The 16,102-nt window shown below is 37.9% G+C and overlaps 1 protein-coding gene and 1 long non-coding RNA gene across 5 annotated transcripts in view; one reads left to right on the forward strand and one right to left on the reverse strand.

Annotated features, from left to right (window-relative positions):
- Positions 1-1,156: 1,156 nt before the first annotated feature.
- On the reverse strand, positions 1,157-11,443 carry LOC139704737 (uncharacterized). Its single transcript, XR_011706707.1, has 3 exons — positions 11,331-11,443; positions 8,066-8,288; positions 1,157-1,498 (listed from the first exon to the last, which is right to left on the reverse strand). It is a non-coding gene; the product is annotated as an uncharacterized lncRNA (long non-coding RNA).
- Positions 11,444-11,684: 241 nt separating this feature from the next.
- Herc2 (HECT and RLD domain containing E3 ubiquitin protein ligase 2) overlaps positions 11,685-16,102 on the forward strand; it is a 184,226-nt gene continuing 179,808 nt past the window's right edge. For all 4 annotated transcript variants that reach the window (XM_071608567.1, XM_071608568.1, XM_071608569.1 and 1 more), the window contains exons 1-2: positions 11,685-11,774; positions 12,377-12,479. In XM_071608567.1, the coding sequence (XP_071464668.1) occupies positions 12,408-12,479 (72 nt within the window). In that variant the 5' untranslated portion in view covers positions 11,685-11,774; positions 12,377-12,407. The remainder of the gene's footprint in view (positions 11,775-12,376; positions 12,480-16,102) is intronic.

Consider the following 16,102-nt stretch of genomic DNA (forward strand, 5'->3'; position numbering starts at 1 on the left):
TATTATAATTATACAATACATAACAAATAACAATTATATAATATGATCAGATGAAAAGTAGTTAATAACAATTATATATGAACATTTTTTGTTTATGTTTAACATTAATTATATATGAACATTTTTTCATATATTTTTTAACCATTCTTATTTCTTCTTCTGTGAAGTGCATGTTCAGTTCCTATGTCCATTTGTTGATTGGGTTATTTGGGGGGTTTTTTGTTGTTTGTTTAGTTTTTATATAACCTGGAGATTAATGGTCTATCTGAGGTGCAGGTATTAAAAGTAAATAATAACTAATTATATAATATGATCAGATTTATTTTCTCAATGAAAACTAAGTTGTTTGAGAAGAATCAATAAATAAAATTTAAAAAAAATAAAGGTGGAAGAAGAAAAAATGCTATCAGATATGGGTGAGTCAAATTCAAAAAAAATTTTTTAAATCTTGAAGAAAACTGCTTTTCAAGTGCTCTAAGTTCTCTCATTTTAAACAAATTGAAGCTAAAATCAGGAGTGACTCATCTCTATATGAAAGAAAATGGCTTAGAACTCTAATCAGTACAATTTACTAGTAAAAAGAAAAATACACCAAGGAGTGGAATAATTGGATCAAATGATAATTCCGTTAAGTTTTCTAAGGAATCTCTGTACTACTTTCCAGAGTGGTTGCACCAATTTGCAGTCCCTCCAGCAATATATGAAAAGTGACTTTCTCCCCACATACTCACCAACATTTATTGTTACTTGTATTTTTTATAATTACCCTTATCTGAATTTAACAAAAACAGCAAATTGAAATAAAATTAAAGTACCGAAGTTGAGATAAACACTGTTACCATAAAAGATATTACAAGGGCTGGGGCTGCAGCTCAGTGGTAGAGTGCTTGCCTAGCATGTGTGAGGCACTGGTTCAATCCTCAGCACCACATAAAAAATAAATTATTAAAGAAAGATGTGGGGCTGGGGATGTGGCTCAAGTGGTAGCGCGCTCGCCTAGCATGCATGAGGCACTGGGTTCGATTCTAAGCACCACATAAAAATAAAATAAAGATATTGTGTCCACCTAAAAAACTAAAAAATAAATTAAAAAAGAAAGATGTGTCCCTCTACAACTAAAAATTTTTTAAAAAATTATTTATTTAGTTGTAGATGAACATACAGTATCTTTATTTATTTTTATGTGGTACTGAGGATCGAAGCCAGTGCCTCACACATTCGAGGCAAGCACTTTACCACTGAGCTACAGCCCCAACCCTTAAAAAAAATATTTTTTAAAAGATATTACAAATAAAAGAAATGGGGCCTGCAAACTCTGATTAAGCCTCCTAAGGGTAGTAGGACAGGACTCACACCTTTCTTGATTCTAAAGTCTCATGTTCTGGTTGATTTTAGCCTTCAAGAGCTTCAACTTGGTTCTCTCTAGATGCACTGAGTCAGCAGAGTTATAAAGTTCTTGAAGAATGACTGGTTGGTTCCTGCTTATCACATTCTTAACCTGGAATGCATAATAAAAGTGTCCAACAGCCAATCAATAGTGCCCACTACCAGGAGCAGCAGTCTCAGGATGTCAACTCACTCCAGTATGCAGATGTCATGGTCACCAAGAAAGAAGCAACTCACATGAACACCAAGAGGAGCAATACTTACACAGAGAAGAGGCAGAGTAAGATCAGCTTTTGGTGGACATTGGTCACCCATGACCATTAGTCCCTCATAGCCATACTCCCCCCAAGACGGCTCTCTTTCCATGAGGGAAGCTGGGGTGGGTGAGAGGCCATTCCTGAAGGAGTCACCTTCTAGTCAAGGTTTATGGGCCTCTGGGTCTTTTGAGTAGGGACCAGGCTCCCTAGAGATAGCCTTTTTGACTGGGGTCATCTACTAAGATGACCCAATATGTCCTCAGGGTCTCTATGGAGCCAGCTAGATTTGTAAAGCTAATGTTTAGTCCCATCCTAGAGAGCAAGCATGCAAGTTAGAGAGGAGGACTGAGTCAGCCCCTGGCAAGCCTGATCCTTGAAGAGTGGGATGTAGTGGCTCTGCCTTTGTAAGAGGCAAGGCCTACCAGGTGCTGGGCAAGGTGAGTCTTGGATACTTAATCTATAATTTCTAACCACAGCCAGTAATACTGGCCTGTACGTGAACTAATGAATAACAGGTTTTTAGAGCTGAAAAAGGCCTTGGGATAATCTGTTCCAAATTGACCTACAAACCGGGCATGATGGTATGTATGTGCCTATAGTTGCAACTTCTAGGGAGGCTGAGAGGGTGGGAGGATCCTTTGAGCCTAGTCTGGGTAATGAAGGGAGACTCTGTCTCAAAATAACTAACAATAAATAAATAAAAGTAAATCAACACACACATATCATACAAATTGGAGCACCAGGGGACCCCCAGGTCTAGAAGCCAAAGCAAGGGAGATGTGTTTCATGAAGTACAGTGGGGAATCTGTGGGGTGGGTTTTAAGAATAGGAAAAATGGGGTTAGGATTGTAGTTCAGTGGTAGACGCACTTGCCTAGTATGTATGAGGCCCTGGGTTCGATCCCCAGCACCACATAAAATAAATAAACAAAATAAAGCATTGTGTCCATCTACAACTAAAAAATATTAAAAAAGAACAGGAAAAATGTATGAATATATTTTTGATATGGGTGGATTCAAAATATTTCCAACATTTTGCAAAGGTGATAATCAAGGTAAGAAGAAGAAAGATTCCTTGTGGGAGTAAAATTTAAATGCATTTGATTGCATAAAGCTGTCAGTTGTTTTTGTTTTTATACTTGGTGTATTGTTAAATATAAGATAAATAGCAAAGGACATAAAACAAATGCAGTGTAACAAATTAATAGAGACTTAATTCCCAGGAAACAACTTCCAAGGTCAAGAACTGTCTTGTTGGCAGCAGACCTGGCCCCTGTAAGGGAACTCTTATTCAACTAGGAGATACTCTGCTTCTTTCCTTTAGAGTTTTATATCTGAAATGTAGTTTAGAAGTAAGCAAACTACCTGCTATGGACCAAATTTGGCACTCAGTCTTTTTTGGAAAAATAAAGATACTATGGAATATAATTACACCCATTCCTTTATGTAGTGTCTCTGCCTACTTTTATGCTAAAATAGCAGTGTGGAGTAGTTGTTGCAGTGATCAGATGGATAGCTAGGTCTCAAATTATTTCCATCCTGGCTCTTTTCAGAAAAAGTTTGCTGCCCTTTGGTGAGGTATGTGATCTACCAAGCTGATAACTTGCTGCCCCCTAGTGTAATGTTTTAGTGTAACGTCTGCTGCCAACAATATGTGTGCTCTACCAAGATTTTCAGCAGTTGAGAGTACTAGTCTTATACATTTAAGGCTGTTCAGTTCTCCAGATCTCACTCAGCTGTATGGGAGACACCTAGCCAGAGAGTTCCTTTGTGTGGCCCTCAACCAAATGATGACATTAAAAGAGAATTATCTTCTAATTTAATTTTTAAATCCTTGATAGCTAGCACATAGAAATACATTTGATTTTTTAATCTTTATTTTATTTTTATGTGGTGCTGGGGATCGAACCCAGTACCTCACACATGCTAGGCAAGTGATCTACCTCTGAGCCACAACCCCAGCCCCACAATTGATTTTTTTGATATTGACCCTGGATCCTTAAATCTTATTGAATTCTTTCATTAGCATTAATAAATTGCTTAGCATATTTTTCCAGATTTTTTTTTTTTGTAGAGCTGGTCACTGTACCACTGAGCTACACTCTAGCCCCAGATTTTCTATATAAAGCTTATGTCCTCTGCAAATAGAGATGTTTTTACTTTATCCTTTCCAATCAGGTTGCCATTTACTTCTTTTTCACGCTTAATTGCGCTGGCTAGAACCTCATAATGAATATATTGACTAAATGTGGCAAGAACAGATATCTTTGTCTTGTTCCTGATCTTAGTGGGAAAGCTTTTGGGTTTTTTTAAAGTATTTTTAGTTGCAGATGAACACAGTATTTTTATTTTTTAATTTTTTAATCTTTATATGGTGTTGAGGATTGAACCCAGTGCCTCACACATGTGAGGCAAGTGCTCTACCATTTTTCTTAAATTTCTTTTTTTTTAATAGTTGTAGATGGACAGCATGCCTTTATTTGTTTAGTTTTTTATGCGGTGCTAAGGATAAAAACCTGGAGCCTCACACATGCTAGGCAAGCGCTCTGCCACTGAGCTATAGCCCCAGCACAGCTTTTGGTCTTTTGACATTAATTATGATGTTGGGTGTGTGACTCTTGTAGATGCCCTCTGTCAGGATGAGGAAGTTCCCTTTTATTCAAAGTTTTTTTAGAGGGTTTCTTTTTTTTAGGCATTTTTAGTTGTACATGGACACAATACTTTTATTTTGTTTATTTATTTTTTATGTGGTGCTGAGGATCAAACCCAGTGCCTCACACATGCTAGGTAAGTGCTCTAACTGGTAGCTGCAAACCCAGTCCAACAGGTTTTCTTTTCTAAATGATGAATGAGTGTTAGATTTTGTCAAATGCTGTTTTTTTGCATCTGTTAAGATGATCACATTTCTTTTCTCTTTGCTAATAATATAGTGTATTACGTTAATACACTACATGTAGTTTGATCTTTGTATGCTGAGAACCACTTTGCATACCTGTAATAAATCCTACTTAGTCATGGCATTTAATACTTTTCATATGCAGCCAGATTCTGTTAGCATTTTTTGAGAACTTTTGTATTCATATTCACTGGTAATATTGCTCTGTATTTTCTTATAATTTATTTCTGACTAATTTTGATATCAGGGCAATAATGACCTCACAGCATGAATTGGAAAGTATATTAGTCAGCTTTCTATTATTGTAACTACCGGAGATAATCAAATTACAAAGAGAAAAGGTTTATTTTGGCTCATGATTTGAGAGGTTCCAGTCCATTATCCATTTGCCCTGTTACTTTGGGTATGTTGTAAGGCAATAGAGCTCTTTTGGTTAGTGTTTGAAAGGTATTTTTAAAATCCCTTTACTTCCAATCTATTTGCATGTTGGAATCTAAAACACATCTCTTATAGATAACACATTGTTGGGTTATGTTTTGTTTTCTTTTTTTAAAAAAAACAAACTCTGTGTTCCTATGAAAATAGAAGAGCAGTGGAATAAAGGAAGGGAATTGAGGGGGAGGGAGGAGAATGGGAAATGGGAAAAATGGTAAATGAATCTGATCAAACTTTCCTATATGCATATATGAATATATCACAGTGAATTTTACCTTTATGTAAATCCATAATGCACTAATTTTAAAAACTATGAACAGAAGAAAGATCAGTAGAATTGGTAACTGGGGACCTGGGGCTGGAGCTCAGTGGTAGAGAGCTTGCCTGGCACACCTGAAGCACTAGGTTCAATCCTCAGCACCACATAAAAATAAAGTAAAGTTATTGTGTCCACCAACAACTAAAAAAAATATATTTATAAAAAGAATTGGGAAACAGGGAGGGGGGGTGGGAGGGAAAAGGGAAAGCACTGGGGACTGAATACTTGTATAATTGTGTCAAAACAAACCTCAATATTATGTATATCTATAATGTAATAAAACAAAATAAAATTAAAAAAAAATCCTTGAAGTAAGTCTCTGCTTTTCATTTGGAAAATTTAATCCATTTATATTTAATGTAATTACTGATAATGTAGAACATAAGTCTGTAATTTTGCTATCTTTCAACATGTCTGATTTTCTTTTGGTCCCTCAATTTCTGACATTTTACATAAATTGGATATTGTACCATTTTAATTTCCTTGCCTATTTCTTTTCTTTTTTTAAATTTTTATTTATTTATTTTTTGTGGTGCTGGGGATTGAACCCAGGGCCTTGTGTATGCAAGGCAAGCACTCTATCAACTGAGCTATATCCCCAGCCCATCATTTCTTTTACAATATAATTTTGAGTTATTTTCACAGTGGATACCTTAGGAGTTATAATAATCATCTTAATTTGCTACTTTAAATGCACCTCAAATGTCCACATGCTAAAGACTTGGCTCCCAATCTGTGGTGCTATCTGGAGTTGGTAGAACCTTTAGGAGGTGGGACCTAGTTGGAGTAAGTGCCCACTGGGGGCACACATTTAAAGAGGATATTAGGACCCTGACCCCTTCCTTTCCTGCTTCCTGGCCATTATGAGGTGTGCAGCTTTGCCTCACCATGCACTCATACCATGATGTTCTGCTTTACCACAGGTCCAACAATGACAGATCCAGCTGACCATGGCCTGAAACCTTTGAACTGTGAGCTAAAACAAACCTTTTTCCTTATACTTTGGTTATTTCAGCTATTTTGTCAAAATAATGGAAAACTGATTCAGATATTTTCATAACAGCAGCTCAGTTCTCTAGCCCAGAAGTGTCATATGACCTACTGAAATAGCACTGACTCACTTTAAGGGGAAATACACTCTTTTCATGTGTCTGAAAAGGAAGCAGAATTGTCATTAGATATAGGACTATGGAAGTTAGAAGTAGAGATCTACAAACTTTATTTCCTCATTTATGAGGTACACATTTTCCATATTTTAAAACTCCTGAAATTAGGATGCACTCTATTATCAATGGCTGTTGGCATATGGCATATTCCTTATTTTTTGATACTGGGGATTAAACCCAGGGATCTATACCACTGAGCTATATCCCCAGTCCTATTTATTTATTTTGAGACAGGGTATACCTAAGTTGCTTAGGGTCTTGCTAAATTCCTGAGGCTTCTTGTTAAGTTCCTACGTTCCTCCTGCCTCACCCTCTCAAATTGCTGATTATAGGCATGTACTACCAAGTCCAGTTCAGTGTAGTCTTTTGACATCTTTTTTGTAAGATCAAGAAAACGATGGCATCTGTGCATCTTAGATTTAATGAAATATGTTAAACTTGGACTTATTGAAGGCCATAGGATTAGATTAGGCCTTCTGGGGTGTTGATAAGGGAAGAACTAAAGAATAAGCTTGGGTAGCTCCAATAGGCAAGGTCAGGAAATAAGGAGACTGATGAGGAACGTTCAGTTACATGGGAAGAATCCTGGAAATGTGAAGAAAGGGTTCTGAAAACAAGGTATGAGCAAAGGTGAACATTACTACTGGGTGCTCAAACATAGTGAGGACTGACAACTGCTATGAGATTGGACCAAGTCATTAGTAACCTTGGCAAAAGTGTTCTGGTGAAGTGGCAGGAACAAAGCCTGTGTGGTAAGGGAAGATAGAAAGAAGAGACCATTTGAAAAAGAATTTTGTTATATAAAAACAGAGAAAAGGGGTAACTTCTGGAGGGGAATGCAGGATTCAAGGGATTTTTTTTTTTATGGTACTGGGGGTTGGAACCCAGGACCTCATATATTCTGGGTAAGTGCTCTACCACTGAGCTACACCTCCAGTCCAGTTTAATGGAGATTCTTCATAGCATGTTTACAAGATGATTGAACTGATACAGCAGAATAGGTCAGGCAGGGACTAATACCCAAGCAGAGTCACTGACAGGTGTGGAGATAGTCAAAACACACTAGTAGAGTTGATTGCCTACCTCTAAAAGCTGGATGCTTTATTTTCAGTAATAGAAGGGAAGGGAGAAACTATAGATACATTCATAGTAGTAATTTTCACGGTGAAAACAGTTTTATCAGTTGGAGTGCTTTTGTCTGTAAATAACAACAGCAGGTTGTTTAATTACTTCTAACCTGAGAGTCTGGAGGCAGATGGGCCCCACACTGGGCTAATCCATCTTCTGGGGTGTTCTTCCATTTCTCTACTTTGCTATCTCAGGCCTGTTGTATTTTGGGCACCAAATGGTTGTGCAGCCCCAGGAGGGTATTGTATAGGTATTCAATAGCCTCAGCAGTTGTGCCACACTCAAACTGAGTGGAGTGGATTCATCTGGCCTTGAGGTGTGCCAGGCAAGTATGATGGAGGCAGAGAGGAAAAGGTGACCAGAGAGTGTAGGCAAGGGACATGCCAGGCTGCAAAATCTAAAATCTAAATTGACAAAAGGGAAGTGAGGATGCAAGTCACTGTTCCCCTAGAGGAGTCAAAGATCATTGGAATACTTACCAGAAGACATGAATTATAAAGATGAGATTTGGTAATTGAAGAGTGGGAGACTCACAATCATGATCTTCAAGGTGATTTGGTGAATAGGACTGATCCTGGTGGTGAGTGGCTCAGGTTGGGTGGTAAACAAGATGGTTGAAAGTTTGGCAGCAAAGGACTAAAAGCTGATGGAACTGGCTGGTGATTTCCTTGAAATGAAAGTCCTTGATAATATCTGTAATAGCTATGGGGAAAAGGTCATGAGTCAAGTGCTAAATCTTTAGCAAATGTGGGGAAGTGATGGAAGGACTGTGGATTATTGTAATCAGGAGCAGAGGGTGGTATAATCGGATAGCAAGCATTTCAAATAAATTGTCTTTTGCTTTATTTAATAGGAAGCAGGTGGAATAATGATCTTGTTATGGTTTGTATATGAGGTATCCCTCAAAAACTCCTGTAAATGCATGAATGTTCAGAGGTAAAATGATGGAATTGTGAGAGCTGAAGCCTAATTAGTCCATCCCAGTTTGAATGGACTGGGTGGTAACTGTAGGCAGGTGGGGCATGGATGGAGGAAGTGGGTCATTGGGGACCTGCCCTGGAAAGATCTGTCTTGTGTCCCCTCTCTCCTCTTCTCTGCTTTCTCACCCTGCCATTAGTTGAGCAGCTTTCCTTCACTGAGCCCTTAATCCATGACATGCTGCCTTATCTTGGGCCCAGAGCCATGCAGTCAACCATCTATGGACTGAAACCTCTGCAACTATGAACTCCAAATAAACTTGTCCTCCCCTAAGTTGTTCTTGTCAGGTATTTTGGTCACAGTAATGCAAAAGTTGACTAAAACAGGTCTAGAAGTGTCAGGAAGATAGTTGTCTGATCTTTTGCCAACATATATGGATGTGGAATAATAAAAAGCCACAGTATTCCACAAAGGACAACAGATTTTTCATCAGAACAATAATATGATGAGAATACTAGAAAGCACAAAACTGTAATTTCAGCTACTTTGGATGCTGAGGCAGGAGGATCGCAAGCCTTGACAATTTAGCAACAATACATCTTAAAATAAAAGATAGAATAGGGCTGGGCATGTCATTCGTTGGTAGAGTGTCCCTGGTTCAATTCCCAGTAATGGAAAAAATATTAAAGATGTTGCTGATGAAAGTCTGTAAGTCACAGAGAGTTCCGAGGTGTGTGTAAATCAGTGAGAAGCAGGGACCCAAATTGCTTTAGGGATATACAAAACTTTATTCAATTTTTTCTTTTTTGCTTGTGCTTTTGGTGTCATATTAAAAGATTCATTGCCAAAATTGCCAAATCCAATATCATGAAGCTTTCTTTCCATGTTTCCTTCTAAGTTTTATACTTTCGGCTCTTCTGTTTATATCTTTGACCAATTTTGGAGTCCAGTGGTAGGAGTCCAGCTTCATTCTTTTGCATGTGGATATTCAGTTCACCCAGCACTGTCTGTTGAAAAGACTTGTTTTTTCCTCATTGAATGATCTTGGCACCCTTGTAAAAAATCAACTGACCGGTTGATTCCGGTTATGGTCCGTGTTCTCTATCCTATTCTACTGGCTATAAAAACTATCCTATAAATGTGCTACACTATTTTGTTTCCTGTCATTGTGTGGTAGGCTTTAATATCAGGAAATATCACTCCTCTGACTTTGTTCTTCTTTATCAATATTGTTTGGCTTGGATTGAGGTTTTCATAGATGTGCATTATCAGGCTGAGGAGTTTCCTTTTCTTCCTATTTTTCCCTCAATTGCTGAGAGCTTTATAATGAATAGATATTAGCATTTGTTAAAAGCATTTTTGCATCTATTGAGATGGTGAGTTATGCTTAATTTTGAATGGTAAACCCACTTTGAAATTCTTGGGATAAACCCCAGTTGTGATAACTTATCCTTTTTGTAGGTTATTAGAATCCATTTGCTCAAAGTTGGCTAGCAAGTTCGCACCTAAGTTCATGAGGATAAGAAGGGTATAAAATATTGTTGTAATGTCTTTTTCTGGTTTTGCTACTGGGGTAATATTAAGTTTATAGAATGAAAATGTTTAGTTCTCTTCAATTTTCTGAAAGAGTTTTTGTAGAATTATTGTTTCTTTATTAAATATTTTGTAGAGCCAGAATTGACCAACAAAATAATCTGAGCCTGGAGATTTCTTTTTTTTTGTAGTTTTTTTTTTTTTTTTCCCTCTTTTGTGGTAGGGAATATCAAACCTAGGACCTTGTACATGCTAGGCAAGTGCTCTATCACTGAATTACACCCCTATCCTTGTTTGGAAGGTTTTTAATGGGAAATTCAACATATGCTAATTCAGCTTATGTATTTCTTTTTGAGTGAATTTTGGTAGGATGTGCTTTTAAGTAATTAGTCCATTTCATATAAATTGTCAAATTTATGTACATAGAATTAATTGTTCCTCGTATTGCCTCACGATATTTTTAAAGTTGGTGGGGTCTTTAGTGATATCTTTTTTTGCATTCTTATAGAAGTAATTTGTGTGTGTGTGTGTGTGTTTTCCGTGTTTTTCAGCCTTGTTATAGATTCATGGACTTTTTTGGTCTTTTCAGCTAATAATACTAAGGTTCAGCTCTTAGTATTATTTTCCTGTAGTTTTTGTTTTCAATTTCTTTCATTTTTTGTTCCTCTGTTATTTCCTCCTGTTTGCTTTGGATGTAAGGGTCAATTTTTTGCTTCTTTTTCTAGTGTTTTAAAACGGAAACTTAGATTGCTGATTTTAGACCCCCCCCCCTTTTTTTAAACAGAAGCAGTTAGTGCCATAAATTTCACTTTACAACATTAGTACACATTTTGATACTGTATTCTTTATTTTGGCACATGCTAAGCAAGCAGCTCTACTACTGTTCCGCCCACAGGCCGCGTACTTTAACTCTTTTTCAATTAAAATATTTTCTCCTTTGCGTTTTCTTCTTTAATTCATGGATTATTTAGATATGTAGTGCTTAATTTCCAAATGTTTAGAGGCTGTCCTGTCATCATGTTGATTGCTTATTTCCATTACGATCAGAGAACATATTTAGTATGATTTCATTTTTCTTTCTTTTTATGTATTGGGGATCGAGCCCAGGGACGCTCTACCATTGAGTTACATCCTCAGTCCTTTATATTTTGAGTCGGGTTCTTGCTACATTGCTGAGGTTGACCTCCAATTTGAGATCCTTCCGTCTCAGCGTTCTCAGTCACTGGCATTAGATTTCAATTGTTAGTGGTTCAAGATTAGGAGAAAGCTATTGAAGGGTAGAGCTGCTCTCACCAGGGGTATCCTCAGAAGTGTAGATCTCGCCACGGTCAAGTTCAGCCGAAGGTCAGTCCAAAGTCTACTACAGTCCCAGGAGCTCTCCAACACTAAGCGAAGTCCGGGACGGGACCGTGTGCGTGCGTGGGGCGGAAATCCCGCCTCCCGGCACCTGCGGTTGGCCCTGGCCGCAGCCTGTGAGACCCTAGAAGGAAGATGAGCAGGATTGCTGGAAGCAGGAGAGTTGGGTGGAGCAGCGAAGGGGTTCCTCTTCCCTATTGGCTGTATTGGCGGGGTTGATTTCCTGCGATTGGCTGGGTGCTGGGGGCGGCAGTCGCGCGTCAGCCTGCCCCTCGGGCCGCGAGAGGCGCCGGGATAGCGAGCGCCGGCCGGGGCCAGCTGCGGCTTGAAGGCTGTTCCCGCACGCCGGCGGGGCGAGGCTGCCTGGCCGCAGCGAGTCAGGTCCTGGTGTCCGGGGCGCGAGGATGGCCGGCGGCGGGGCGGGGCCGGCCTGGGGCGGAAGGGCGGCCGAGCCCGGGTGGCGGGCGTTGGCGCGGCAGCTGGGACCTGGGCCTGCGCGAACCGCCTGCGGTGCGGTTTCGGCTGGCTTTTCATTTCTAAGTGATGTTGTGGATTTTCCTGCAGATGTGACTTTTGTTTAGTTTGTTTCACGCACCACGCACTGGTCTGGTGTTAAAGCTACAGATGCATGCTAGTGTCATTTGTCGTTGAAATGAGGGGCTTCTGTTGTGTTTGTTTGTGTATCTTTCGGATTAAAGGAAGGGGGATGGCATTGTGCTTTGGTCTCTTATGACCGTCCATTCTCAAGGACTCACCAACGTATTACAAAAACCTGAAGAATCCTACCTATATTGGAAGTAGGCTTTTCCTTTCTCCTCCCTCCTTCTCTCCATCGTTCCCTCTTATCTCTCATCCTCACTCCCCTCCCCCAATTCTTCTCTCCCTTCTTGCCATTTTTCTCTCCACAGCATTAAACCTTGCTTGAGGCTCTTTGTGAAATTTTAAAAAGCTTTAGGTCTTCAACGTTTCTGTTTTACTTGTAGGTCTGATAACTGGGAGGCAGCTGGAGGAAAGATGCCCTCTGAGTCTTTCTGTTTGGCTGCCCAGGCTCGACTTGACTCCAAATGGCTGAAAACAGATATACAGGTGAGGTTTGACATTACTTTTTCTTGGTGTGTTTCTGCCTCTGTATTTTAGTTTCTCTTAAGGGTTTGTTTTGGGATATATAAGAGGATGTCAGTTCTTGCCATATTAGAGAAATGGTTTATTTTCTGTAACTTAAGATGTAACAGCGTTTACTGCTGGTTTGTAGAAAGTGAGTGGCTGTATTTTAATTATAGTTCTTTGTAAGTGCAATAAACTTGAGATCTAGTTACGCAAAAATTTTTCCTATTCACTAAGTCTGCATCACACCACAAAGTCTTGGTGACCATTCTTTGTTACTGGTAGTTTTGAGATGTTCTGTTCATTATGTGGGGAAACAATGAAAGGACATGTAGTAACTTATTGTGGCTTGCAAAAACCCTCACATTTTATGGGAACTTGTGTTTGTGTTTCTGGAGAGATAAGAGTTAATTAATTTGAAATATTTGTTTTATATTTATGACTGGTCTTATTAAGAGGAGTGGGCAGATTTTCACTTCAGAAACCTAAGGAAATAATGTTGGTTTTAGAGTCTAATGTTTGATTTAATAAGGTAATTATAAACTTGTCAGGAAATTATCAAGTAATAATAGTAATATTTCTGTGAATGATTCTTTACCCCTAAGCTAATCTTGTTTGTTAATGGTTTGGAAAAACTGCTTTTGGAACTCCATTTTACCAGCAAAAAAGTGTCTGGAATATTTTGTGGTATATACATGTTTTTTTTTTTTTTTCCCCCCCTCCCTGAGGTTAACCATTTAAAATATTCAGTAATCTATTTATTAGAATAGTCTTACATAGTATGTGACCTTTCACTGGATGTTGTAAGCAGTAGTTAGTTGCTCATAGATATTCGTATTGAGGTGTTATTGCCTTTACTTGATTTTCCCTCCTAATCAGGTGTTGAGCGCCATTGGATATAAAGCTAAGCATTGTGGATGATGGGATTGTTATTAATGGTATAATGTTAGATAAAACTAAGCACAAGAAATTGGGTCAAGAATTGGTGTAGTAGTTGTTATTCTTTTGATTTTTGCTTTTGTTTAAACATTTCCTTTTATTTATTAGTCTCTTTTTAAGTGGGTGGAAGAGGTGAAGATAATTTATTACTGAACTCTTTAGGTTCAGACAAACTCTTTTTAAGAAATTTTTTTTATATTTGTGGTTATGTATTTTGATAAACTTGTTGAAGTAAAGAACCATACCTAATGAAGTTTTATTTTCTTAGTAATAAAAATTGTAGAAAAAAAATTTAGTAACTACTAAATATGAGTTTTAGCATCTTGATGTAAAACCAGTATAATAAATAATTAAGAGCCTGTGACAAGTCAGGCAAATATACATAAAATGAGGCACCATTTATGTCTTAGAGCACTTGTTATTTTTCTTTTGATTTCTGTTCAGTGTGATACATTGTTTTTGGCCCTTCCTAGACATTTTGAGTATTATTCAGAAATCTTCCAAACTGGCTGTGGTAGCACACACCTGTAACCCCAGGCTGAAACAGGATCACAAGTTTGTCTCTGGAACTTGAGGCCCTGGGTTCAATCCCCAATACCATCATATCTCCTCCACTGCTCAACAAAAGAGGTCCTCCAAAATGCCTCCTAGGAAAAGTGAAGAGATTAGATTTTGAATAGAGGAAAATGTATTATGGGTATTTCAGGTATTTAAATGCCATGAAAAAAATGATTGCTGCCCTATTTATACAGTTTCTCCAGCATTGCTTATTTATTTTTTTGGGTACTGGGGATGAACCCAGTGGTCCTCTACCACTGAGCTACATTCCAGTCCCTTTTATTTAGTTTTATTTAGTTTGAACAGAGTCTCACAAAGTTTCCCAGGCTGGCCTCAAACTTGTGATCCTCCTGTTTTAGCAGGAGCCTCAACCTCCCAAGTAGCTGGGATTCCAGGTGTGCCCCACTGTGCCTAGCTTCAGAATTGTTTATTAAATGTGAGGAATCAATGCTGTTGTCTTATCCTAGGATCCTTGCAGATACACGTTGTGGATGCAGATCTTGTGCTGACAGACTTTACCTTTATCTTATTGGGATGGCTCTCCCACCTGGAGAGTGAAGCATTCAATTTCTTACTTAGAGATTTTGTATTGGAAGCAGAATTGACACCTAGTTAAGGAATAATATGTGAGAGACACATATATATGTAGAAAGATGTTTCGTAGGATTTAGTAAATCTGTTTTCTACAAGCTATTTTTGTTTGATATGCTTGAAAGTTTTAGTATGGAAAGGTTTTGGAGTATGAATACTTTTAATACATACGTATTATAAAGTACACTGTTCTTCAACTTCTTGATCATAGGTATTAAGATGAATCAGGCCTGGGACTCTGTAACTAGCAGGTTTTAATGGAGTGCCTGATATATGCCAGACAGGTATCTGATTTTTATATAAATATAATGCTGCTTACTTTTCAACACTTTTTTTCATATTGTTGTGTCAAGTCATTTGAATCACTGTTTTCTTTCACTATTGTCTTGAAAAGGCAATAAATTACACAGCTAAGAGATGTAGACATCACTATTTTATTTATACAATAAAAGGCTTTTATCTGATGTGATTGGTAGTTTTTCAGTGAGCCAAATATCAGTTCAACAAAGGAACTATCAAAATTAGTACATGATGCTTTAAAAGCTTTTTTATTCTTAAAACATTGGAATATTTATTTGCCAATCTTGATGTAAGGCTAAGGGCGTGTCTTTGAGCATGGGTCAAGAATAAGAGTTATCCTGCTCTTTCTTGCATAAGCTGCACTCAGATGAATTTCCTACAGTTTCTATTCTTGGGTTCTTTGAAGTGGCACATGAAATTAGATATGTATGAAGCAATTTTTAAAAACTTTTTATTTTGAAATAATAATATGGTCAAAGGAGGTTGCAAAGAAAATAGAAAGGTCATTGTGTACCCTTTACCCAGACTCCCTGAGTGGCTCCATCTTATAACTGTGGTACAGTATCAAACCAGTATATTGACATTGGTACAACTCAGGTGCATAGTTCTGTCTCATGTGCCATTCTGTCTCATGTGTCTAGTCATTTAATCACCAGTAGAGTTCGATACAAACTGTTTGATCACCAAAATGATCTCTTTAGTCACACCCACCCTCCATCTACTACAGTCTAAGCCCTGGAAACTACTGATCTGTTTCTGTATCTATAATTTTTGTTATTTCAAGATTGTATGGCATGTAGCCTTTTGAGATTAGCTTTGTTTACTCAGCATAATTTCCTTTAGGTCCATCAAAGTTGTAGAGAACATCAGAGTTAAACTTGGCATCATTTATTTTTCTTTCTTTCTTTCTAGTCATTAATTTAAAAGGATTAAGCATAAAAGTAAACTTTAAAAACTATACAGATTTATTGAATGTACATTTGTTACTTTATGCTTAGAAATATCAGTAGATTAAAAAGTATAAATATGGGACTGGGGATATAGCTCAGTTGGTAGAGTGCTTATCTCACATGCGCAAGGCCCTGGGTTCAATCCCCAGCACCAAACAAACAAACAAACAAAAAGTATAAGTATGAAGATTATAATAAATTTTGTTCTTAGGGTTTCAACTAATCGGTTAATGACATAGAGAAATAAAAGAATGTGATAAATGTAGG

The sequence above is a fragment of the Marmota flaviventris genome, chromosome 2 (genome assembly GCF_047511675.1).
Source record: "Marmota flaviventris isolate mMarFla1 chromosome 2, mMarFla1.hap1, whole genome shotgun sequence".
NCBI classification, from domain to species: Eukaryota; Metazoa; Chordata; class Mammalia; order Rodentia; family Sciuridae; genus Marmota; species Marmota flaviventris.